The sequence below is a fragment of the Fringilla coelebs genome, assembly GCF_963513975.1.
Source record: "Fringilla coelebs genome assembly, chromosome: 14".
NCBI lineage: Eukaryota > Metazoa > Chordata > Aves > Passeriformes > Fringillidae > Fringilla > Fringilla coelebs.
The window spans coordinates 14,261,142-14,284,946 of NC_140040.1; the positions used below are offsets into that span (position 1 = coordinate 14,261,142).

General features: G+C 47.3%; 1 protein-coding gene across 1 annotated transcript; it reads left to right on the forward strand.

Annotated features, from left to right (window-relative positions):
- Nucleotides 1-1,466: 1,466 nt before the first annotated feature.
- On the forward strand, nucleotides 1,467-19,676 carry VSTM2B (V-set and transmembrane domain containing 2B). Its single transcript, XM_084215288.1, has 4 exons — nucleotides 1,467-1,610; nucleotides 3,194-3,223; nucleotides 4,024-4,435; nucleotides 19,550-19,676. Exons 1-4 carry the CDS (start codon nucleotides 1,482-1,484, stop codon nucleotides 19,636-19,638), a joined length of 660 nt encoding a protein of 219 aa, XP_084071414.1. The 5' UTR covers nucleotides 1,467-1,481; the 3' UTR covers nucleotides 19,639-19,676.
- Nucleotides 19,677-23,805: the final 4,129 nt, after the last annotated feature.

The window sequence follows — 23,805 nt, forward strand, 5'->3', positions numbered from 1 at the left end:
CGGCTTCGCTGCTGCGCGCCCGGGGCTCCGCAGGTACTTCCAGCGCCAGCCGGGGCCGGAGCGGAGCGGGCCGGGCAGCGAGCGAGCCCCGGCGGCTCGGCGGGTCCCGGGGCGGCGCCGGGCGGGGCCTGGCGCGGGGGGCGGTGCGGGGCGCGGGCGGGGGCCGGGCCCGCGGGGCAGCTGCGGCCGGGGCCGCGCATCCAGCGGCTCCACGGCATCCATCGGCCGGGCGGGGAGAGGCGGGCTCGGGCTGCCGCCGCCTCCCCGCGCAGGGGCAGAGCCCGCGACGGGCGCACGGCGGGCGCTGCCCGGGCGCACCAGGGGAGGGGAGGCTCGTCCCCGCCGCCGCCGCCGCCTCGCTGGACATCGCGGCGAGCTCCGGGCGCGGAGCGCTCCGTGGGATGGGGCTCGGAGAGGCGCCCGGCGTCGCCTCCTCGCTCTCGGGCTGCGGGAGCCCCCACGCAGCGCAGGGCAGTTGAATCCCGCCCGCGGTGGACAGAAGGAGCGGGACGCGATTTTATTGCTGCATTCCCAGAAACGTCGCTTCCACCTGCGAGCGAGTTTGAGCAGCCGGCTGTGGATTTTATATTTGCTTCTCCGCAAACCGAGGTTAGCCGGGAGGCTTTGGCTTTTCGGGAAGGAGCCCTGCCCCGGCCCGCTGTGTGCGATGGATTGAGGCGTGCCCGGCTGCGCCCCCAGCCAGGTCCCCGCCCGCAGCCCACATAGATGCGATGGAAAGTCGGGGGCTGTTCTGCACCCTTTGTTACCTGATGTTCAACGCTCCTCTGCTGTTCATTGTCACCGGTGAGTAGGGAACTTCGGCCTCCTCCCGCGGCGATGCGCCGCTCCGGGCGCAACTTGCTGGCGGGAGGCTGCGGGGCCGTCGGGGCTGCGGGGCCGCCCGTCCGCAGCCGAGCCGCAGCCGCCCCGCTGCTCCAGGCCCGGCCTCCCGGCGCGTTCCCAGCGCGGGGCTGGGGGCAGGGAGCTGCCCGGGCGGGCTCTGGCAGAACAAGGTGGCACTGTTGGGCCGCAGCTGCCGGCAGCGCGCAGCGGAACGGAGCGGGGCGCGGCGGGCGCGCAGCCCGGGACAGTCCCCGCGCCGCTCGGCGGGAGGGGACAGTGGCACACCGGTGGCCCTGTATCAAGCCGAGGGCTTTCTTAGAAGGAACAGGGGGGTTTTAAATCCTCTTCAAACTTCCCACTGAAGCCGCGGGTGCAGAGTGACGGGGGCCGGCTCGGCCCTGCCCCGGGTGCGCAGTCCGGGATGCTCTGCTTACCCTGTGGTCCCTGGGCTCCAGGAAACCCGTGCCGCGGTCAGCGCTTAGCTATTGAGCTGAAGCAGCTCACGTTAGACTGAAAAGGACTGATCTTGCCTTTTAATCTCTCTCGTTAACCAGCCCTTGTAACTCTATCTTCCCCTCCCAGCTACCTTTACTGAAGTTCCCAAAGATGTGACTGTTAGGGAGGGAGATGATATTGAGATGCCTTGTGCTTTCCGAGCCAGCGGATCCACCTCTTACTCCTTGGAAATCCAGTGGTGGTACCTTAAAGAACCAGCCAGAGAACTTGCACACGAATTAGCCATCAGTGTCCCCGGCAGCAGGAGCAAGGTAATACATTGCTATGGAGATGTATCTCTTCATCAAACGCAACATGCTTAGGCAGTGATCAGAATAAACTCAGCATTCCCAGAGTGCTTCCTCTGCCCAGTACCAGCCACCAGTAGGAAGCATCAGTGTGCCCAGGCCCTCTGAGGAATGCAGGAGTACAGGGCATGCACCATGAGGGACTTCATGTCAGGGAAAAACATCAGTGCTTTAAGGACTGTAAAGAGAAAATGATAAATGTTCCACTGCAAAATCAGCAATGAGGTCCCAAGAAAAGCTGTCGTATGAAGTGTGGACAAGCCAAAACCAGTGCTTCTGTGGACTGAGCTAGGAAGGTGGGAGACTATATCACTATAAAAGGTGGGAGAGCCTCTGCTCACTGATAGTGCAGAGAAAGGCACGAGGGATACACCTCTCTGTTGGTACATTAACGTGGTACCAGTCTGCACCTACAAAGGCACAGTTACTTGTCCACAGCCACACTTGTGTCCATATCTGAAGCTCAGCAAGATGTTTTCAGTCAGATGTAGCAATTAAAATGCATGAAGCAGAGTTAAATCCCGTGTGCCATTTGCCCTCCCCCTCGGAAGCCGTTTGGTCTGAGGGCAGGCTTTAGTCTAAATTTTTCAGCTGCATTTCCCCAGCATAAGCCAGTTCATTGTACACCCCTCCTCACCAGAGCAAAGACAACTAGCAGGTGCCAAATGGGGCTGTACAAGGAGTGGGCTAAAGCAGGACTTGGAGGCTGTGTTGCCCTACTGTGCAGGGCATGTCATCCTCCCCAGCCCCTGTCCTCTGTGCCAGCAGGGTGGCCCGTGGCAGCCTCTGTGCATGTGCCAGCTCCCCGCTCTGTGGCACGCTTGTTTTCCTGCAGAGCTCAAATAGAGATGCAAAGCATATAGACACTGAGCTAATGCGATGCCGCCTAGCTGGGGAAAGTGTAAGTCAGTTGTCAGACTGGGAAATAAATCGCTTGGATTTAAATGTCTTCTTTAACCTTATATAAAAACTGTGAGCTGCTTTTACAATAAATGATGACAGAGCAAGCCTGGAGAATGATGACCATCTCCCTGAGAGGCGTATCAGTGAGGTCTGAGGCATCACTTAGGTTTACCGTGGTTGGCTGGAGACAAAAACATAACTAAATATGAAATGTGCTGCGTGATACCTGCTCCCAGGGTGTTTCAAGACTGAAGCTCTGCCCTGAGCCATGCAGCATCCAGTTTGCCCAAGCCCTTCCCTGCTGTGCTGTTGGTGAAGCATCTTCCCCAGTGTTTGTCAGTGACTGTGAGCAGCAGAGCATGCAACAAGCATTTCTTTGGCTGCTGTTCGCACCCTTGGGGAAGGCAGTGCTTCTGTGGGGCAGCATGGGAACTTTACCCAAACAGTCCTCCCAGCTGAGCACTGGTTTGCTGCCTTCCCCATCACCTGGGGAACTGCCCTGAGCCACGCAGGCTGTGTGAATGGCAAGCTAAGAAAGTTTATATCTATCCATGTCCTGTCCTTCCACCGGGGTGGGAATATGAGCATCCCGATGATGCACTGGCAGCGCTGAGTCTAATTGCCCTTTTTTTCTGTTCTTTTAGGTAGCAAATAAGGATGCAACCAAAATCAGCGTAAGTGCAGCTCGGAATGGGTGCACACCCCTCCTCCCACGCACGTGGGATTTACTGCATGCCCCCCTCATTTCCTGACACACGAATGCAGCTGGTCTCACTGGCAGCCGCGCTCCTGCAGCACGGCGGGAGTGTGGCACGTTTCCCCTCCTCAGTGTGCCGCGGCTCAAGACGTTGTTACCATCTGTTGCTGGTTTTGCAGTCACGTCTCACTCCTTGCAAATCCAGAGGAGGTGACACTTGCCTCACAGCCCTTTCTTAGCCGCGTTGGAAAAGGACTGTGGGCCAAATCAGAAGAGAATCTTCCTTTTTTCCCCAGCCTTCTGCAACCCCCAGTCGCCTGAGGCGACCCCTTCCCTGGCTGTCCCGCAGGAAACCCGCCCCTTTTCCTGTGATGCGGCCCGGGTGCCGCTGCCCCTCTCCGCGGTGCTGAGCACTCGGGGCAGCTCCTCGGAGCCGGAGAGGGGACCCTGCCACCGGCCGGGCTTGGCTCGCTGCAGCGGGCGGGGCGCGACCCCCGGGGCTGCGCTTTCACCGGGGGGCTTCGGGGCGCTGGGCGGGCGAGAGAACCCCCGCGGGGGCTGGCGGCAGAGCGCTGTGGGTGACAGCTTAGGGGTGGCGTGGGAACGATGGGGACAGGGCTGGTTGTGGATAGCCCCCGCGAGGTGTGGCTTCAGCAGCGGGGCTCTGGGCTCTGTCCGCTGCTCCGGGGGGACCAGCCCGGCTCCGAGCTCCGGCAGCAGAGGGCCCGGCGCTGGGCCAGCCCGCTGAGGCCGTGCCGGCCGTGCGCTCTCTTGCAGACGGTCCGCGTCCAGGGCAACGACATCTCGCACCGGCTGCGCCTGTCGGGCGTGCGGCGGCAGGACGAGGGCGTCTACCAGTGCCGCGTGTCGGACTACAGCGACGACGAGACGCAGGAGCACAAGGCTCAGGCGCTGCTGCGCGTCCTGTCCCGCTTCGCCCCTCCCGACGTGCAGGCGGCCGAGGCGGTGTCGCACATCCAGAGCGGGGCGGCCCCGCGCCGCCACGGCCCCGCCGCCCGCCCCACGGCCCCGCCCGGCCCCGCCAAGCGCCCGCCGCCGCCGCCGGCCCCCGCCCCGGGCGGCACCGCCGCCACCGCCACCGCCACCGCCTCGACGGCCGCCGCCGCAGCCTCCTCGGCCTCGCCGCCGCCCGGGCAGGCCGCCATCCTCCGCCAGCAGCACGGGTCAGGTAGGGCGGGCGCGGGAGGGACCCCGTTCCGCACCGCACGGAGCCCCGGCGCTGCCATCGCTTGCGGGCCGGGCACTGAGACCCCGCCGCCGCGGGGCGCTCTCGCTGCGACGCTGAAATTGAGTAATTGCACCCGAGGCTGTTGGCAAAGTGCGCTCAGGGTGTCCCAAAGGCCGGGACTGTGCCTTGTCCCTGGACGGGAGTGAACACAGGCACAGGGATGGGGAGATGGGTCCGAGTACAAGGCTGGGACCGGCATCCCTTTGTTATGCCCCACGGTCAGAACCCCCTTGCAGCGTCTGAAACAGTAGCTGCAGCCTCAAGTGAGCGAAATAGCATGGATGTTCTGCAGAGAATTTAGATTTGCAGAGAATTTAGATCAGTGAGTGGCTTACAGGGCTGGTTGTCCCTAGCAGATGCGAGGCCTGTGCAGAGCAGGATGCAGATTCAGATGGGAAATGTCAATTGCTGTGTAATGAGCTCCACATCTGAATTAATGGCAGGATAAGAATTGGAGATACAGTGCTCTATAACGTTTTCCAAATGTAAACATCATGCTAATACTGATTGTCTATCAGTTAATACTGTATTAAGTTATTAATGCCACATTACCATACTGTGGTTTGCCAGAGAAGGCAGTTATAAACCTTTATTTATCCAATGACAGGCAAGTCTGGGACGAAGAACATTGTCTTAAATCTGCATTGCAAAAGTGTTTCAAGCTTCAGAGGTGTGGTGCTGCTCTGGCTGGGCTTCAGCTCTTCTCTCAGCCACTGTCACTTAGCTAATGTTGAACAAATGTCCCTGCCAAGATATCTGTGGAAAAGGAAAACAGTTTTATGCCACTAACTGTGCAGGGAAGGCCCTGAGCTCCCCTCTCTGCTGAGTCTCTTCTGACGCAGATTCATAATCTTCACGCAGGGAAGTTCACACTTCTTCCTGATACCTCTTCACACTTCCTGGGCAGGCAGTTGCAGTTGGCTCCCAGTAATGGAAATCATTCCTATATGGGTCACTGTGACCTGCTGGTGCTTTACAGGTGCTGTGTTTTATCTGGCTACTACCTTTTCCTGCTTTCTGAATAATTTAGTTTCTTTTTTCTGTAGAAATACATGTGAAAGTTAGATTTTACTCCTTATCATTCCCAAGACTGAGCTGGTTGTTCATTGCTGTCTAGTGGTAGATAAGGTGACAGTTCCTGAGATCTAACTACATGTGCTTGTGGATATTTAAAGAAGTTCTTTTATTTAAGTTCATTTAAAGAAGTGCTTTTGCTGAATCCACTGACCCCAAGAAATTAAACCAGAGGCTCATGATCTGTCATTTTTTGCTTGGAAATATCTGCTTTTCTCCTGGGACCCCAGGGCTGGGGCTTGTTCTCATGTTTCCTCTCCACTCTGTGACTGTGAAAATTCTTGCAGTGTTTTCCATGCTGACAGTAGAGGTTAGCTTTAGGACTTGCAGCACTGTGCACCCTGCCTGCTGAACCCAGAGCTTATGTGGTGCATATGAACTGAAACCAGGAGGGTGGAAGTGCAGCGGGCTCAGTTCCACGTCAACAGATGGATGTGAGCGTGTGCTGCCAAGACAGCATGTCACATATGCCTGTGAGGGCAAGACCTCCTGCCCAGATCAGCTAAACTGCTGTCTGTCCTGATTTTTTACATGTCTGTGGTTTGGGATATGGCACTTCTGCATCATTTCTAGGCTGCATTAAAATCTGAAAATAAACTGGTAGTGTTGTGGCCAGCAGTGGAGGTAATGGAACGATTTAAATCAGTGAGAAAGGTAGCAGAATACAGAAAAACATCTAGTGGGGGTCTCCAGGTGGAGACTGATGCTGAAGGCTGCAAAACTGGCTAAGCACAAATCTGGTGCTGTGAGCTCCCTGCTGGGCACACAGGTCTCTGTGAACAGTGCCACTCCGTGGCAGCTCCAGCACTGGAGAAAGCCAAGTCAGACTGTTCCTGTTCCTGTTCCTGTACTGACTCAATAAGGTGTAAACCAGCACCTGCTTTTGTCCCCATAAGAGGGAGGTAATTCATCGTGTATTTGGTATGGTCCTCTTGTAGAAATAACAGGATAACAGGCTTCTCCCTGGTTTGTTGTCACTTCTGTACCTGTGGTAGTTTGGACCTGCCTGTAATTATGAATCAATAGAACATCAGTCTTTGGAAATTTGTAGCTGAAGGACTTGAAAGTTCCTCAAAAATTCCTGATTCAGGTGCTTTCTGTACCAGAATTGCCTGAGTCTTGTTACCACAAGATGTCTCTTTGGTTGCTTCTGTGAAGCAGATTGCTGCTGTTCCAGTCCCCATCTCCTGGGTAGAAGGACTGTCTGGGCCAGGGATTTGGTCTGGAGCAGAGAGACAGCCTCAGTAGAGGCAAGAAGTCTTCCCTAGACATGAATGTTGCATAGAGACCTGGATAAAATATTAACATGGCAGTCAGTGTGATGAGGCCTTGCAGGAGGAAAGGGAAGACTGGGGTCTCCAGTGCTGCCACTCGGGTTGGATAAGCACTAAACTTTCTTCAAAATGTCCTAAAAGAAAATGACATCTTAGATCTGAGTTTCCCATAAAGTGGTGTTCTTTAGAGCTACAGCTAGGTGCAGTAATTATTGTTCTGCAGTTGCTTTATAGAAAATGGGTTATTTTTCCTTTTATTTACTTCTGAGAACAGAACTAGAAGCCCTGTTTTGAGTCCACCCCCCCAAGGCAATGTTGTAACTGGTTTTCCACCCAGGAGGGCCAACAAATCCAACTAAACCTTTGTTCACCTGGTGTTCAGACTGCAGGACCTAACCTTGTGTTGCTGTGTGAGTTATATCTGCAGAGCACTGTAACACACATGCCTCATTATCCTATTTTGAGCTCCATAACACATACAGATAAGTGCTTGCACCAAATCTGTGTGTAATAATTGAATAGTCTAATACATTTACAGTATTCAGCATTTCCTTGTACACAGGGGTATTTCCTCTGTATAAAAGCAGAAATGTGGTTGAACAATGGATTTCCTCTCAGTGATTAAGAAACATCCTCGTTTAAGACAGTGGAGAGCTCTGCCTGAGAGCTGATGGCATGGCTCTAGCTACAGTGTCCTGCATGAATTGGCCTCTAATCCTATTTTCCTTGCAATAGAAATCTTCCCAGTACTTTCAGTGGGGTAAGAGAGGGCCTCTATGCACTTGGATGCCATTAAACATGATTATAGATCAAATGCTACACTGGGATGTGCCTGCAGGGCTCTTGTTGACTTCAGCTGCTGCCCCAGCCATGCACCATGGAGAAGTGTGATTCTTTACATCTCCTAAGTGAACTGAAAAATGAATTTATTAGGATAAATGTGTCTGTTACTGAGATTATTTAAAGAGCAGAGAGTCTCATCTGACAAACTGGGTATAAATAGAAAGTCCATTGTTTTGAACATCATCAGAAATGGTATTTGCCTGAAGTCTGTGCCAGCATTATGGTATCTAAGGCAATAGATCCAGTATAACTGAAAAAGTGACCACTATGCCATGAATATTAGCTATTTAAACAGAATTTTGTCTGTGATGTTTAAACAACCATATAAAAACTTGGTGCCGTGGTCTCAAGGAAGCCTCAAAATGGGATTTGGGCTGTGAGGAGACAAAGATCTGCTGGTAAAGAACATTTTTAACACTATCAGAGAAGCAGTCATCCCTGTGGTTCTAAATGAAATGATATTGAGCTTTTAGTTTAAATGCTTGTACACAAATGGAATCTTACACTGTAGGAGAAAAAAGGGGGTGAGCAAGGGAAAGTTTACACAGTTGTTACTGTTTGGAATGCTCCTGGATTTTACTGGGTAGAGTAGGGGGCATGCAGGAGCATCACTGAGTGAAACAGTATCTCTGTCTCAGGAAGTCTGTACTCCAAGAGTTTGAGACAGATAAATGACACAAGAACAGTAACTGACTTTGTTGAGTCGTGTGACAGCTGTGAAATTAAATATGAAAACTTAATTTCAGATCTTCTAAATTTAAGTCCAGTGCCTTAGTCGTGAGACTAACTTTGTCATCTGATGGTGCAGTAATAAACAAGGATCTTCATCCTGACCTCCTGGGAGGGAAATTGACTGTATTATATCCTCCCAAATGGTCTCCAAAATGAGTGCCTGTGTATTGGCTTGGGGGCAATTTTTAGTTTAACTTCTGAGCAGAATGTAGATCAGACATTGCAGCTTCCAAATTCCCTTTTATTTGTTTGATCTCCAGCCTGAAAGCTCAGGAGTGAAAGCTTTAAATAAAATAAACAAAGATGGGAGTGTGAAACAAGAATCTCTAGGAGGAACACAGGCTCATGCGTTATGCACAGATGAAGTGGTCATGGCAAGGAAGAGCATAAATCTTCACTCCATGCCTGTCCCTCCCCTCCTCAGAGCCTTTTATGTCTGAGGCAGGAGGAGCTCTCTGCTGGGCTGCTTGGCCAAGATCAAGCAGCAGCAGCAGCAGGTCCCAGCCCTGCAGCCCCTGTGCCCGTGGTGCTCAGCAGAGCAGGGCGAGCACAGCCAGCCCACCTGGAGGCAGGAGGCACTGGAGACTCAGATCTCTGCTGCACTGGCAGGCAAGAGACCTGTCCTGCAGCTCTGAGACACAGAGGAAGAGCACAGGGTTTTATTGTGTGCAGAGCTGTGGCTGGTTAGGGCACTCTGTGCCTGGGTTTGGACTAACTTTGGGCTAAGGGTTTGAGTTCAGGGCTCTCCTGGCTTTGTCAGAGCTTTAATGACTCTCTGCTAGTTTGAGCCACAGCCTGTGGAGCTCGTTTATGTTTGATAGATGAACATTACATGAAATAGCAAGAGAGGAAAGTCTGTGAGGCTGTTCAGCTCAGGCTCCCTGCCTTTCCCACTCAGTAATGTCTTGGTCTACTCCACTTCCCCTGTGCTTTTTATGAGACCAGGTATGAGCTCAATTCTGATGTTACTTGTAGTTAAATGCAACCTGGGTCGCGTCACATTTTCCTTTACATTAAATAAAGTAGCAAGACAGAGGCCATAACTGAATTATCAGGCTGACCTCCTAAATGTCACTGGATAATAAACATGCAAAAAGAATTCTCATTAAATACACATCACTAGCACTTTAATATCTAGGCAAATTAGACTGCTTTGGGGACAAGTGAGGTCAAATATCTTCTTTTGTGTCTGTGTAATGTGGATTAATTCTCGAACTGGACAAAAGCACTAACTGCTGTACTGTGTCACCTCATTATCTAGGGCAGAAACAAGCTGTGCCTGGGTGTTTTTGTACTGTGGAAATGCAATTTATTTGAGTAACCTCCTTTCAGCGGTTCTTGCTTGTTCCCCAGAGGACAGACAAAACTGTACTAACCTATTCCACTCCAGCCTGTTCAGTGCCCTTGAAGAAATCCTAATATTATTTGAATTTCTTTGAAATCTTTAAGTTATAGATGAAAAAAATCTTCTAAAAATATTACTAAACACAATGAAGGGGGTGTTACAGGTCTTTACAGTAAATATTGAAGCTGTCTCTAACACTGGTCTAGATTTCTATATAAGATTGATTCATTAGTGAGTGAGAATTAAAAATTTATATGAAGAAAGGCTCAGTGCACCCACATGTGTTTTTGTATGAGCAAACAGCATTTGGGGCAGGAATATACATATGTAGTGCTAGTTCTTTAGATATTATTTCAGTAGATGTTTTGCAAAACGGAATCTTAGTTTGCAGCACCAGCTAACTTTGTATCTTTTATGAGAAGCAGTAATCGTTACTCACTCCCCACCTCTGCTATTACTGGTGCAGCTTTACTGGTGTATAAACTAATGCTTGAACTGTGCTGTCGATTTATATAGGTCCCTAAGAGTTGAAAACTTAGCAGTGGTGGCACAAGGAAATGCCCAGACAGCCTTACTGGTGCTGGTTTTGAGACGGCTTTTAGCAGTGTGGGCTGTAGTTGGGAAGCAAACACAAACTAGCCTCTGCCAGGAAATGAATCTTACAGTAGTCCTGTGTAGGTGTTTCTTTTTTACTTAAGAGAGCCTGACAGGACTGTGCTGGCAATAAAAGGAGGTTGCTTTGGATTTTGATTTAGCTTTGCTAAAGCAGTAAGAATGCTGTCAGGCTCACTATTGCTGTTTACTATGTGTTTTTTAAAATTAGATAATGGTAGAGCAGTCCCATATGTCAATAATAAACAGTTCAAGTAGGTTTGTATTGGAAAAAATGGGGTTGTCAGCAGAATGGTATTATTTGTCACAACAGCGGCTAACAACCAAGCACTTTATATTGCTAGGCTGTTATCAGCTGGGAGGCAATTTTATTAGCTGGAAAGAAGAGCAGTTTGGAAGAGCAGCAGCCGTGCTCAGCAGAGGGGTCTGTGTGAGCCAGCACGAGCTTGGGCTGGGCTGGAGGAGGGAGCAGTGCTCACAGAGCAAAGGAGCCCAAGCACTCCCCTCAACAGCTGCTCTCCCCCTGCCCTGGCTGGGAGGGATGCCTTGTGAAGGCTGACCTAGAGCAGAGCCTGGACAGAGCTGAAGAATAGAGCAGGTCTTTATTAAGAGGTCTCAACAGATCTACTTGTGCAGCACAACCCAAAATGGCCACAAAAATGGACGAGCGGTCACGGGGCCTCTCACTTTCATAAGTTCTGATCCATTAGTGTATGGAGCTAACTGTCCAATTACAGTTTAGTTTATGAAGTCCAATCCTTCTTGTTTTCTCTCTTTGGTCTACCATTGTTTATACTCTTGGGCTTGAGAGCTGGATCAGCTGCCCTTGGTCCCCATCTAGAGAGGGAATTGTTTTGTCTCCCTGCTCTGTGCAGAGAGCTCACCATCCCCTAATATGAAGCCCAGACCCACACACTAAAGCAGCACAGAATCTGAAAAATATAAAAGCTAAGACCTGAGGCATCAGGAGCAGGGCATCCCTGTGTGAGCAGGGGGAGGCTCTGACTTGCAGAGCAGGCAGAGCACAGGGAGGTCTCCCATGGACATTGTCTGACCTGCAGAGCAGGCAGAGCACAGGGAGGTCTCCCATGGACATTGTCTTCCACACCTGTTGTTTTGTGACCGTGCTGTGGAGGTGTTCAGGAGAATGGCAATCTCCTGAGGACATGGGTCAGTGGTACACAGCATGGTGGTGCTGAACTCATGGCTGGGCTTGGTGATCTTACAGCTCTTTTCCAACCTCACCAATTCTGTGATTCTATGGGTGAAATTCATCAAACTGATATAATTAGAAAGAGTTTACTGCTTTATGATTCTTAAAATTGGCCTGCTAATCTGAATCCCTCTCATGCTGAGGAGCTGGAGATTTCACATGTACAGAGGGTACTGAAGAATATCCCACAGTTTTGTCAAATAACCCCTTGCTGCTTCATTCTGCAAAGCCTGGCCTCCCTTACACCTAGGGCACAGCAGGGTCTTTAGTTAACTAACATCTAGCAAATATTAGTAATTGGAAATATTTGGAGGGTCTCTGTATCTGTGGGTCAGTCCCAAAATGTTCTGTTTGTCTACACCAAAAAGGTGATCCCTTCTTTATGGAAATCACAGGCTCTGCTTTTTTTCCAGGCACATGCTCTCAGTACAGTCATTTCTTGTGTGTCATCAGGCATTCTGCTAATACACTTCGCTCTGGTTTTTTGAGTATGGACAGGATAGGTTTATTTTTCAAAAAAAAAAAAAAAAGTCCTTAATCTGCATCTGTTTAAGTTTAGTAATTCTGATTGGAGTGATAATTACAGCTACACTGGCAGCTTGTTCCTAATCCTGATCAAGTAAAAAATACTCTAAAGACAGTGAAGTGAGAACCACAGGGTCATCATCTTTATTTCTGGGTTGCAAATATTTACAACTTGTATCAATTACAGAATGTGAAATCTGTGGTTCAGCTCAGTGGGACTCATTGTCAGTCTCTTCATAAAGTTCCTATGGAACTGTGTCCATAGGACAAGCTAGACCATATCTAGCTTGCCTGCTTTTCTGCAATATGACTTTTTAGTCCTCCTACTTATAGTGAAAACCCTGAGAATATGTCACAAACTTGCTTCAAAGCTCAGCAGCTGAAACCAGCTCCCAGTATTTTTCATCATCTCATGCTCTGGGCAGTTTGAGTTCTGCTTTTGCTACTTATGTGTATGGATATGCTCTGGAATTGCTCACATTATAGTACAGAAGAAGGAAGTGTAGGACTGGCTGCTTATTTATCACCTGAACTACCACTCATTCAGTTACTTATTTTTCTCTGTATTTTAATTTAGAATTAGTTTCCCACCAAATTTCATTACAAAGAGTTCTGTCTGTCTCGTTATTTAACTTTCAAGGAATGAATTCATGGTTCTTGGTTTTTTAAAGTTAATTTTAGATCATGGAACTGCAGAAAATTCTGGAAATTAAAACAGATTCACAGTTGCATGGTTTAAGTGTCTTAATAAGATGTTTGGCAAGGAGAGATCATCCCACCAATACCAAAGCAGAAATCTGTTTATGTGAGGTAATACAAAGTAGAGACCAGCTGCAGGTCTTAAAAGAGGAATGTTACTGGCTTATTTAAATGCAAACCAATAGAAAGTATTTGAGCTGTACAATCTCTATAGAATGAATGACTCATTTTAGCATGCAGGATGCATTTCTGTTCTCCACTGACACCATCTAGAGCAGTGTTTCCCTTTGGAGCTGGTTATAAGTTACTCCTGCTGTTGTCTTGAAGTTACTCTCTGATTTCTCCCAAGTGGAGATTGGTGTGGCTGGGTGGTTTGTTTGGTTCTCTCCAGTGCAGAAGAGATCCCAAGAGCAGCCCCCAAGGGCCTGGCTCCCTCAGCTCAGCTGCTGCTCTGCTGGGCTGTCTGTGGGCACTGCCTGCCCCAGCACAGAGGGGTTCACTGGAAAATGCAGTGTTTGAAGAAGCAGAGGGAAGCTTTGGTAAGAGTGCTGATTGTCCTGGACACTTTTGGTTACCACAGAAGGGAAATGGGGATATTGAGGGAAAATATTTCCCATATTGTGTTACCCCTATTTCTTGTAACTTTAGTGGTAGTTTTTTGCCAGTCTGTTGGCAATGAAACTGCATATTTCTCTGGGAACCTAACACCAGAAGTATTTGTGTATAAATATAGGAGTATTTCTTGCTCCATAGCAGATATGCATTTCCCTGCATTCATCAAATCCACCAGTTCAACAGCTCCTCTGTTAATACAAAAGTGTTGTGCCTTGCAGACCTGCAGCAGCTGTGGAACAGGTCAGACCAATTGTCCATTTAATCCTGTACCTTCTGTCTAATGATGTCCTTATGATCCAGGAGAGGGAAGAGCCTCTGCAGAGGATCACAGAGCACTTGGCTGGTCTGTGTGCCATGAGCATATTTGGCAGGGATTGTCAGCACTAGCATTTTAAGGAAAATTTGGCCTTAATGAGTCTCAGTTAAAATGAGCTCTGTTGAGATCAAAATCCACCTCAATAGTTGCAGGTGCCTTAAGAAGCACATCCCCAACTCCTCTACCACTGCCTGGGTCTGTCCTGTCCCACAGGCACTCACATTGACTTCCAGCAGAGCACTGCAGTGCTTCAGAAAATCAATACTGCAGAAGGAGTATTTTTCTTCTCTTAGCTTCTTATCAGAACCAAACTTTTATTTCTGCATCATTTCCTTGCATGACTACACCTCTCTCTCATTTCCAACCAATTTATTTGTTTTCTAATCTGTAGCCTTACTGCTACCATGCTAAAACACTGAAGTCTAAAATACCAAACCACTAAAACACCAGTCTTCTGTCCTAGGTGAACTTTTGGAGTGGTTACATCAAGAACAGTCAAAATTAAGGACCAGGCTGCTACAAGGAATTGGCTTTTTCCTCAAATACACATATTTTTCTACCTATTCAGGAAGTTTGCACTGTATGCAGCTTCTGTAGAGATATCAAGCCTTAAATTGTGCCTCACCTCATTGTTTTCAGGTGGGTTTAGCCCAGCACATACACACATACAGATGTGGGCAAGTAAATTATTGTAATTTAGTGTCCTCTTTTCAGGACTGCTAAATACTCCAAATGCAAATGGAATCTTATTTGAAATATTAAAACCTGTTGAGGTTCCAAAACCAGGGCAGGAGGCTTTCAGTAACTCTTGTAATGTGGGGTTTGGCAAGTCACCTCTAAATACAGGCCTCAATATTGCAGTTGGTATTTTGAGAGAGAAGGTGGAGAAACAATGAAATTCAGGTGTATCTGAGAAGAACTAAAATGATGACAGAGTTTTACAAAACTCTGGTCAGTGTCTTCTGGCCAATAAATTTGCTTTCAGCTTCCTGGAGAGTTTGAGGCTCTGCTGTGGATAAGGAAGTGAAATGTGGGCATTATCACGAAGGGTGGGGAGGGCAATGCTGGTAGTTTCACCTGGCTGTGTGAGAAGATTTACTCCTGACCTTAAAAACCTTGATGTCATGGATGAAGGAACAAAGCAGAATCACAAGCTTTTACCTGCATGGTTGTGTAGAAATAAAAACATATGCTGACTTCTGTGAGGCATTTTCTTGAGATGAGTTATGGAAAGCTGTTCCAAAACTCAGTGAATCATAAATAAAAACTGTAGTGGATAGAAAACTAATTTTGTCATCATGCCTTCTAGGCAGGTTCAGTGGCAAGCAGAGCCCATGGAGGTGCTCATAAATATGTGGGAATTCACCACTGCTGAAATTAGCTCCACCAAAAGGCAGCTGAGTAGCTGTCTCTGGTTGTGCCTGGGCAGGATGATCCACAGCCAGCCAAAAGCCAGAGCAAGGGGACACCACAGTTCAGGGTTTTTTTCCTGCTGTACCAGTACTGCTTTGAACAACAGCACCTCCTGTTCCATGCAGGGCTCTAGGGTTGAGCTGGGAGGGTCTGCCAAAATCAGCACAGGCTTTGCACAGCATCCTGGAGAATTAGCTGCTGGGGAGGAGTGGGAATTTTAAGGCATTAAGTACAAAAGAAAAGATAAAAAAAAAAGCAAAAAGGCAATGTGTGGATTGTGCTGGAAGTACTTAAGAGTGGAAGGGCGTAGACAGTTTATAAGAGCTTGTCTCAAACTGTGGAATAGTTCTAATGGGGTGTAGCTTATTATCTCTTTGGTTCAGTGAGTGTATTGTGACTTTAGTAACTCCAATTAAAAACTTCTAAGAAGATCTTAGGTCTGAAGTTGGGGAAATTCAATTCAATGCAAATGCTCCAAATGTATGTCACTGAGTGAGAATCTGTTTTATCTAGGAGGTTATTGTTTGTAATGATCCTTGACTAGCAACCCATGTAAAATTCCATTTTTTTCCATAGATACCAGAACAAGAACATGTATCAAGTGCAGTCTAAATTTTCTGGACTGATAGAACAGATCAATCTATATGGCCACCTCTTAATGAGATGCCAGGTTTGAGTGCTTTAATTGGGCATCGTTCTGTAAGGAAATAGGCCAAGGCTAACAGGTCACTGCATAAAAGGCACTACAGAGAAATGTCTCGTGACACTGCCAAGCAGGGCCCCAGCTCCATCATCAATAGGCAGTCAGATTTTAGGTGTTAGCTCATCTTTCAAGGAAAATAGGCTACTGATGTCTTTCAGCTTTTTATTATATGGGCCACTGCATTTTACCACCATCTCAGAAAGAGGCATCAAAGGACTTTTCAGATTCTTTCTAGTAAGAAAAATAGGTGACTGCAGGAAACTGTGGGTTTTGACCATTGGTTAAATATAGCTTGTAAAAGAATCATCCCATTTTTCCTGGGTGTCACAAGTCACTTGGTTAATTAATGTTTGTTTTTGATTGAACTGCTTTAAGTCAAACTGTGATTAATTCTGGCATAAAAAAAATATTAAATAGAAAACTGCAGTAAAACACTATTATGTCATAAACTGCAAAAAAGGATGAGTGATGCCAGAGAGCAATTCACCATACACAAAGAGAACATTTTGTTCTTGTTCTGCATGGTGGTAGACTTTCCCTTTTGGCCATGAGCATATAAATATTTTAAAAGCAAAGTTGTAAGTCTGTATAGTGATAAATAAGCTTGCAATAACAGAACATTAAATGAATATTCAAAATATCAGTGAAATGTTTTCTTGCAAGTGTCTGTAGTTTGCAAGTAACTGTGTACTCCTGATTTAGGGTGTCTGGATAAGAACCCTCTCTTCTCATACCTGGGTCAATCATGTGTCCAGAGCCTCATGCTCAATCCCACATTTGGTCTGTTTACATCTACAGATGTAGCAATTTATTAACTAAAAGTCAAGACTTCCACTACTGCAGTAACAGCAGAATTGAGGACACTACGTTCAGTTGGTTGTTGAAATTCTTTTTCTGGTCTGCTTATATTTAGAGGGAGGAGAATTGTGAAGTTCTGTATGTCCAGTACTGCCTGAAGTCTTAGAGCAGAACAGCACTGAATCAGTATGAAAAAATGAAGCTTGTGTGTGGTGTTCAGTAAGAATAATCACTCTCAAATAGTTTTTTTAAATGTTTCATTTAACTGCTGAGACTCTGTTAACAGAGTCTGAACTCACATTCTGCTGTCAGAGAAGATGGAGAATACAGGTGAAAAACACCAGCAGTTTTTACAGAAGGAAAAGACAAAACTTGGACTGTTGAATTCACAGTTCTGCATTGAAATTTAAACTAAAACTAGTACATAAAGGTAAAACCAACATAGGAATGATTTTGGCAGGCAAGCACACAGGTGCTGCAAGGATTTGTGACTTACACTGCTTTCCCCTCAAAGCAGAAACCATCCTAAGCTGGTGTTTCTGGCAGCCCTTCAGCACCATAGTTGTGAGGACACTTGAGCTTCAAGAGCCCATTTCTCCAGGTTGAGTTTCTCTGTGTTTCCAGGGGAATTCCCCCTCACAAAAGCACATCTTGGTGTCTGAGCAACTGGCAGCATCTCAAACTCAAGCCCTGTTCATTGAAAGCAGGGAAAGGATGGGTTCTCAGAAGAGAAGAATGGGTTCTTTCCCTAGCAGAGAAAGAATGCCTTCTCAGCACGCTCAGGTTTGATCATAATAAATATCCAAGGCCAGCTCTTCCCTGCAGTGCTGGCCAGGTGTGGAATTGGCATGAATTTGGCACTGAGCTGTGTGCAGCTGCCAGGAGTGTCAGCTGCGGCCAGGCTGCCCCTGCTGTCCCCAGGCTCAGGGGACAGCGCTTGGGGACTGTCCTGGGCTGGCTTCTTGCAGCTGTGCCTCGTCCCAGAAGAGAGGACTGCCCTGCACGCACTTCTAGTGGCTTTTTGCAATGAGTCACAAACTAACTCCTTTAGCTTCTGGAGTTAATTGTGTTTGCTAATGATTTTTCAGCTTTCGAAACAAAAACCCCGTGTTCATCTTAATGCCTTGCTGTGCAGGCAGTCCTGAGCACGTGTTTGGGCATGCAGGGATTTAATTAAACCCTTAATAACTAAATAATCACCACACAGTCTGGGTGTCTGTGAGATAGCACTGTGGGGACATTTCTTGAGTTCCTCAATTGCACAGCACATTGCTGTGCGCTGGTTTTGATGCTGGGTAATCGTGCTCCAGCATTGCTGGTGAGGTGTGTATAGATTACGAGGCAGCTGGAGCAGCGAGCCCAAGAGCAGTGCTTTGCTCAGGCACTGTTTGAGGCATTTCCTTTGATCCTGCCACAGCTGGGACACACTCCCATGTCCTAGAGACCAAGACTAAAGTATTCACATTACGGTGCCTGAAGTGAGTTTTGTAAACAGAAGCGCCCTGATTACTTTTCCAGAGATACAGAAAACTTATTTTTAAATTTTTCATGCTTTGCAAAGTGTCTCTCACAGTCTGGGTGGCAGTCAGTGTTTTGGGCACTGGTCACTCCTGTAGGTTGGGTGTTCAGCAGAGAGGAGCTCTCTCCCCAGGTGTCCCTCTGCCCTTCAGCTGCAGGGCAATTCCCACTGCCTCCTGCTTTTGTCCCACCTCCATCCCGTGCTGGTGAAATTGCACACACTGGTCCTCTCGTGGCTCAGGAAGGTGTCCCCAGGGACACTTGGCCCAGGCAGCTGCTGTGGCCCAGCCTGGCATTGTCTGCATGGGCTGAGCCGGGCTCAGGGAGTGCCAGGCACCTGTGTCCAGCCCTGCAGGGGCTGCTCCAGGGAAAGGGGCTGCTCCAGGGAATGGTGCTGCTCCAGGGAATGGTGCTGCTCCAGGGAAAGAGGCTGCTTTGCCTTTGCCTTTGCCCTTTGCCTTTGCCTTTGCCTTTGCCTTTGCCAGCAGCACGGCAATGGCCATTTCAGAGGGGACAGCAGAGCCTCATGTCCTGCTCTCTTGGCTGAGCATGGCCAGGAGACCTCAGCCCCAGGGCTCAGCCCTCCCATGCCAGAGAGGGCCCACACCACGGTGCTCACAGCAAGTGTGTGCACACCTTCTTGTACCTTTTCAGCACAGGTTGCTAGAAAATAGAAGAACTGAGGGAGTATCTTGGTGTGCAGGGGTGTGAGGCAGGGACAGCCACTCCTTGGTGGCTGCAGCATGGAGTGGCTGCCCCTGGCTGCTGGGAGCAGTTGCCTCAGTGTGTCCTGCCCCATGAGTGAGCTCATCGCTCTCCTTGGGACAGGCTGACGGGAACAGATGTGTTCCACACCTGACCTCTGTTTTTCTATAGCTCCTGAGCACGTTTTTAATTTAAAATTCTGCTCTTTCCCATAAAAGGTAAAGAAGATGTCAAGGTCTTGCTGTTCCCATTCCAAATGGAATGGGTTCATGTCCTGTTAATCAAGAAGTACAGACACAGCATTTGTCATTTCCCTTTAAAGTAATGGGTGGTTGATACCTGTCATTTCTCAAGAAACTATATACCAGATTATGGTGTATTTATAGAAATCTCAATTGCTGGTAACTTGGCTGAAGCCAAGTTTAGGCATACCATTAGTAACACATAATGAAATGACCTCAGTGGAGTCAGATTTGGGAGGGGGAGGAAAAAGCTATTTGAGTTGAATAGCTTGAGGATGCTGTTTTACTATTAAAATTAAGCTTCTGACCCCTGGCACTGAAGTGATAAAAATGAATCTTCCTATATTTCTCTTTTGCATTTAATCTTCTATATTGGAAAAGATAAAAAATCAAATCTCCTTCTCTCCCTTGTCTCTTTCTCTTCTAGGTACAGGACCTATTTATGCTACAGACCCACTCCTATACATGTCCCTGTTAATACTGCATAAGCTTGTACATTTATTAGTAAACCACTGACGGACTGCTCCCTCCACTCCTCCTCAGCCAAACAGAAAGGAACCTATTTAATAACAAACAGAACCCCTGACAAAGAAATCCCTACCGTTTTAGAGATGGACAGAAAGAGACTGAAAGAAGCATGATAAATTCTACATGGGGGGAAAAACATATTTTTGGGGATGCCACAAGAAAGTAAACCACATAGAATAATGCATCTAGTTTCCAGACTCTATGGTGTAAAGCCCTGCTCTGTGCATGGCACTTATGATTTCTCTATTTTAATGTAATATTTTTTCTTTTCTAAACCTTTCCTCTGACTCTTCATTTTGCACGAACTGTTGAGCAGTTATCTTTATGACAATATGTAAAGATGTTGGGTCAAACCCTTCCTAAGAAAGGAAATATTTTTAGTAGATTATTGTGTTTAGGTTTTTTTGGATTTCCTTTTTCTTTTTTAATTAAATTATTTCTTTTGGAGACATTAAAAAGGTACATCTTACCATAATTAATATTCACTGTCAATAATATTTATTTTTAAATGAAGATTGGAAACAAGGTAAGACATTTGTTTATAAACTGTATTGTATATTGCTGAATAACAGTTGAATAAAAAGATTTTGAAATAAAGTTTTTACAGATGTGTGTGCCTTTCCCTGTGTCCTGAATGTCCCTGAGAAGGCTTGATGGCTGCATGCCTTCCCTGCCTTGCCACAGCACAGAGACTTGAGGAAAGATGCAGTACAAACAAAATAAAATTGAAATCAGTTATTTCTCAGACACCCTCACCTGGTGCCAAAGCCCACAGCAGAACGTGCAGGCAGCCAGTCCTAGGCTGCAGCTGCCTTTTCCTTGGTGCCACCAGTTACCTTGGGCAGTCAGGGCAAGATCTGGTAGCTGGACAGTGAGACAGTGTGTGGCATTCCATGCAAATTGCTTTGGTTTGCCCCAGGCCTCTCTGAAAAAAAAGGGTATCAAGCAATGGAAAATAAAAAGAAATAATGTTGGAATGTTGGGTAACCTAGTTCCAAGGTTTGTTTAAAATATATTCAGATTTTTAAAATGCATAATTTTGTCACTTTTCTTATCCAGATGAGTTTCCTTTAAAGAAGCTTTTTTACAGTGGATAGTTATTTTTCTGTTGCAAAATGCTTGTTTTTCAAGTGAACCAGTAAGATAACTTGGTATAGAAACATGACCTTCGTCAGCTGAATTTAGTGAGCTGCCATGAAATTTCCTATGTCTGACTATGACTCTTATCCTGTCACTTGTCTGTGGCATTTTAGAGAGGAGTTTCCCTGTGGGAAAGGCAGAGTGACAGCTCCAGTGGCAGCAGGACCCTGCCTGCAGGAGCTGCAGAGCAAACACTGGACACGCCACTGCCTCACCTCCTACCTGAGTGCTGTCCTAGGAGGAGGGCAGGAAGGGATTGCCATTTTCTAGGGCTACCAGTGAGAGCCAGGGATTTGTGCCACTTGCACTCCCTGGGTTTGAGACCAAGCAGATCTGTGTTTGATACATGTACTACACTGTGGTGGTAAAAGCTTCTTGCACTGGGGCAAACTCACCATGGGGATCCAAAGGGGATAAAATCTTCACAGTAATGTTCATCCCATGAACTGGGGAGCAAGCCATAATCCTCCCACCAAAAGCTGAACTGCTCTTTGGAAGAACAAGGAGAAGGAGGTTGTTGCCAGCCTGGAGGTGCATCAGAGCATGACACTGAAGAACACAGTCCTTGGCTTCCACATGCACAAGGCAGCTTCTAAACCTGGAAGCAAAAGGTAGGTGGGAAAAAGATTTGCATGTTGGACCATGTCTGAACAAATACCAGCATTCCTGTGTGGGAATTTGCTCAAGGACAGTTACTCCAGCAGAGGTGTACGTGGAGCCTGCAATGTCAGGAGAGTTCTAACCTTTCCACCAAGGGCTGGTCACGCAAGTGAAACCTGCCTGTGTTTGGTCTGGGGTCCTCTGGCCAGCTCTTCATCACTGCTGCTGCTTTCTCAAGGGCAGAGAACATTTATCAGGGCCTCAACTTCCTTCTAAGGGAGAGAACTAAAATTTTTTCACAGGAGGAAGAAGAAACACTGCCTAAATTGATCTAAATAAATAGCTGAGGCTTGAAGCAGTGAAACATGTCTGTCTAAGGGTAGTTATGCTTCTATTTCAACTTCAGCCCTACCTCAACTGGTCTCCAAGTAAACAGGCTCTGCTCTGATATTTTTGTTCCATCACTTACAGAGTACATTGTCTCTTAAATTACAGACTGTGTGGTTTGGAGGAAATATATCAATCATCTTGAGTTTGTCCTTCCCTTCCTTTTGTAGCCTGTTACCTGCAAAGGGATGTGGCAGCAAGTTTTGTGTGCAATAACAGAAGTAGAATTACCAAGGTCTTTTAGACTTTAATCACATTAAAGGTGAAAAAATATTAAATCTGCAAGTAAAAGTAACTTTTTTTATCCTTTCTGAGATCAGAATTAAGCATGCCACAGTAGGAATAACAATTCTTATATTCCAATTCACCATAAAACCTCAGAAATACTAAACAATAACCTGAGGATTTGATGAAAAATCTCTTCTAGCAAGAGCAAAAGGCATCTTTTCTTTCCAGTGAAGACCTGTACACAGGCAGAGAGAACTCATTCCCAGCACACAGGACAACTTCAACAAGTGAGATTGCCTTGCTTTACCTTTACCTTCACCTTCACTACGTCTGCCTTTAAAAATGTGCAAAATGAGTCCTTCCGGTTTTGGGACCATGGTCTCCACATTCAGACCAGCTTTTTTTAGCACAACACACAGCCTATAATTGGCCCCATATTCCTGTAGTGCAAGGAAAATAAGTGGCTAAAGAGGAGACTGCAGCTTTCAGTACAGTATTTAGTCTTTAAAAAGCACTTAAAGGAATGAGAAACATTTTGAAGAGAAACTGTAAAGAATTTGGAGCCTTATTGCTTGCGAGTGCGTTGAGAACTTTTGCTAAAACGTCTGTCCTTTGAGAGCGCTCTTTCTTCTGAAAAGGGCAACTGCCTCACTTCTGCTGATTGTATTTACAAAGGGCAAAGCGAGGTTTTGCCGTACCCTTAATGGACAGAGGCTGGTGGCAAATCTTGCTCTTTCATAAATCTCAGCATTCCTCGTGGTGTCTGCTGTCAGAATCGATTAGGAGAAAGTGCCTGTGCTGCAGAGCCGTGGGAGGCTGGTGTGGCTCCTGCAGTGCCACGGGGAGCCGGGCACAGGCTCCCCCAGCATCGCGGGTGGTGCCGGGGGAGGCAGCCCCGGGTCCCCGCTCTGGGGACAGCACAGGCTCCTCGCACAGCCAGCGAGCAGGGAAACTTGAGGGATGGCTGTTGGGGGCCAGAGCTGAGTCATCTGTAATATAATCATAAGGAAACACACATTTTTCCTGAGAGGAAATCAATAGAACTTTGCACTTTTCCTTGTAATATTTCCAGTCTGCGCCATCAGCTGCAGCTCGCTCACAGTTATACTGCCATAAATCCACTGCGGGTTAATGGATTCCCACAAAAACGAGGGGATTTACAGCGGTGTAACAGAGCTGGGGCTAGAGCCTCGCACATGTAAAAATACACGGAACAAAAGTAGTTTCATAGCACACAGGTGACCTTCAAAGTGCCAAGACCTAGCGAGTAAAAAACAAAATTACCCAGTTTGTGGTGTGCTCCTTTTCTGGCAAAGTTCCTGAGGAAAACAAGGCCTGCAGTGCTGAAAACCTGGCTGTGCGTGCAAGAGGGCCAGAGCCACTGAAGGGAAGATGGGTGAGTGAGCAGCTTCACGCTGTGATGGAGAGTGCAAAAGACTGTCTGAACATGTCATTTGTCATTTCCTGCATAAAACATTTTGGAGCCTAGTCTTGCTTAGAATTAGTAAGTAAATAATGTGCTCCCAAACTTGTGTGTCAAAACTAGGTTGGTTAATGTATGAGCTGCCTCCGTTGCATTTGTTACTCCACAGCAAATTTCATGCTTAGCCAGAGGCTGGCAAAGTTCATTTATTCATTATCCCCAAACTTTGGGCAGTTATTATTCAAACGCCCCTAGTACATCTATTTAATAAGAAGAGAACAGAAAATTGATGGGATCAGAAATGTTAAAGTCTTAATTAATGCTTTTAGCAAAGACTGATTGGAGGGGGGTTGTTGTGAGAATATTAATGCGCAGCA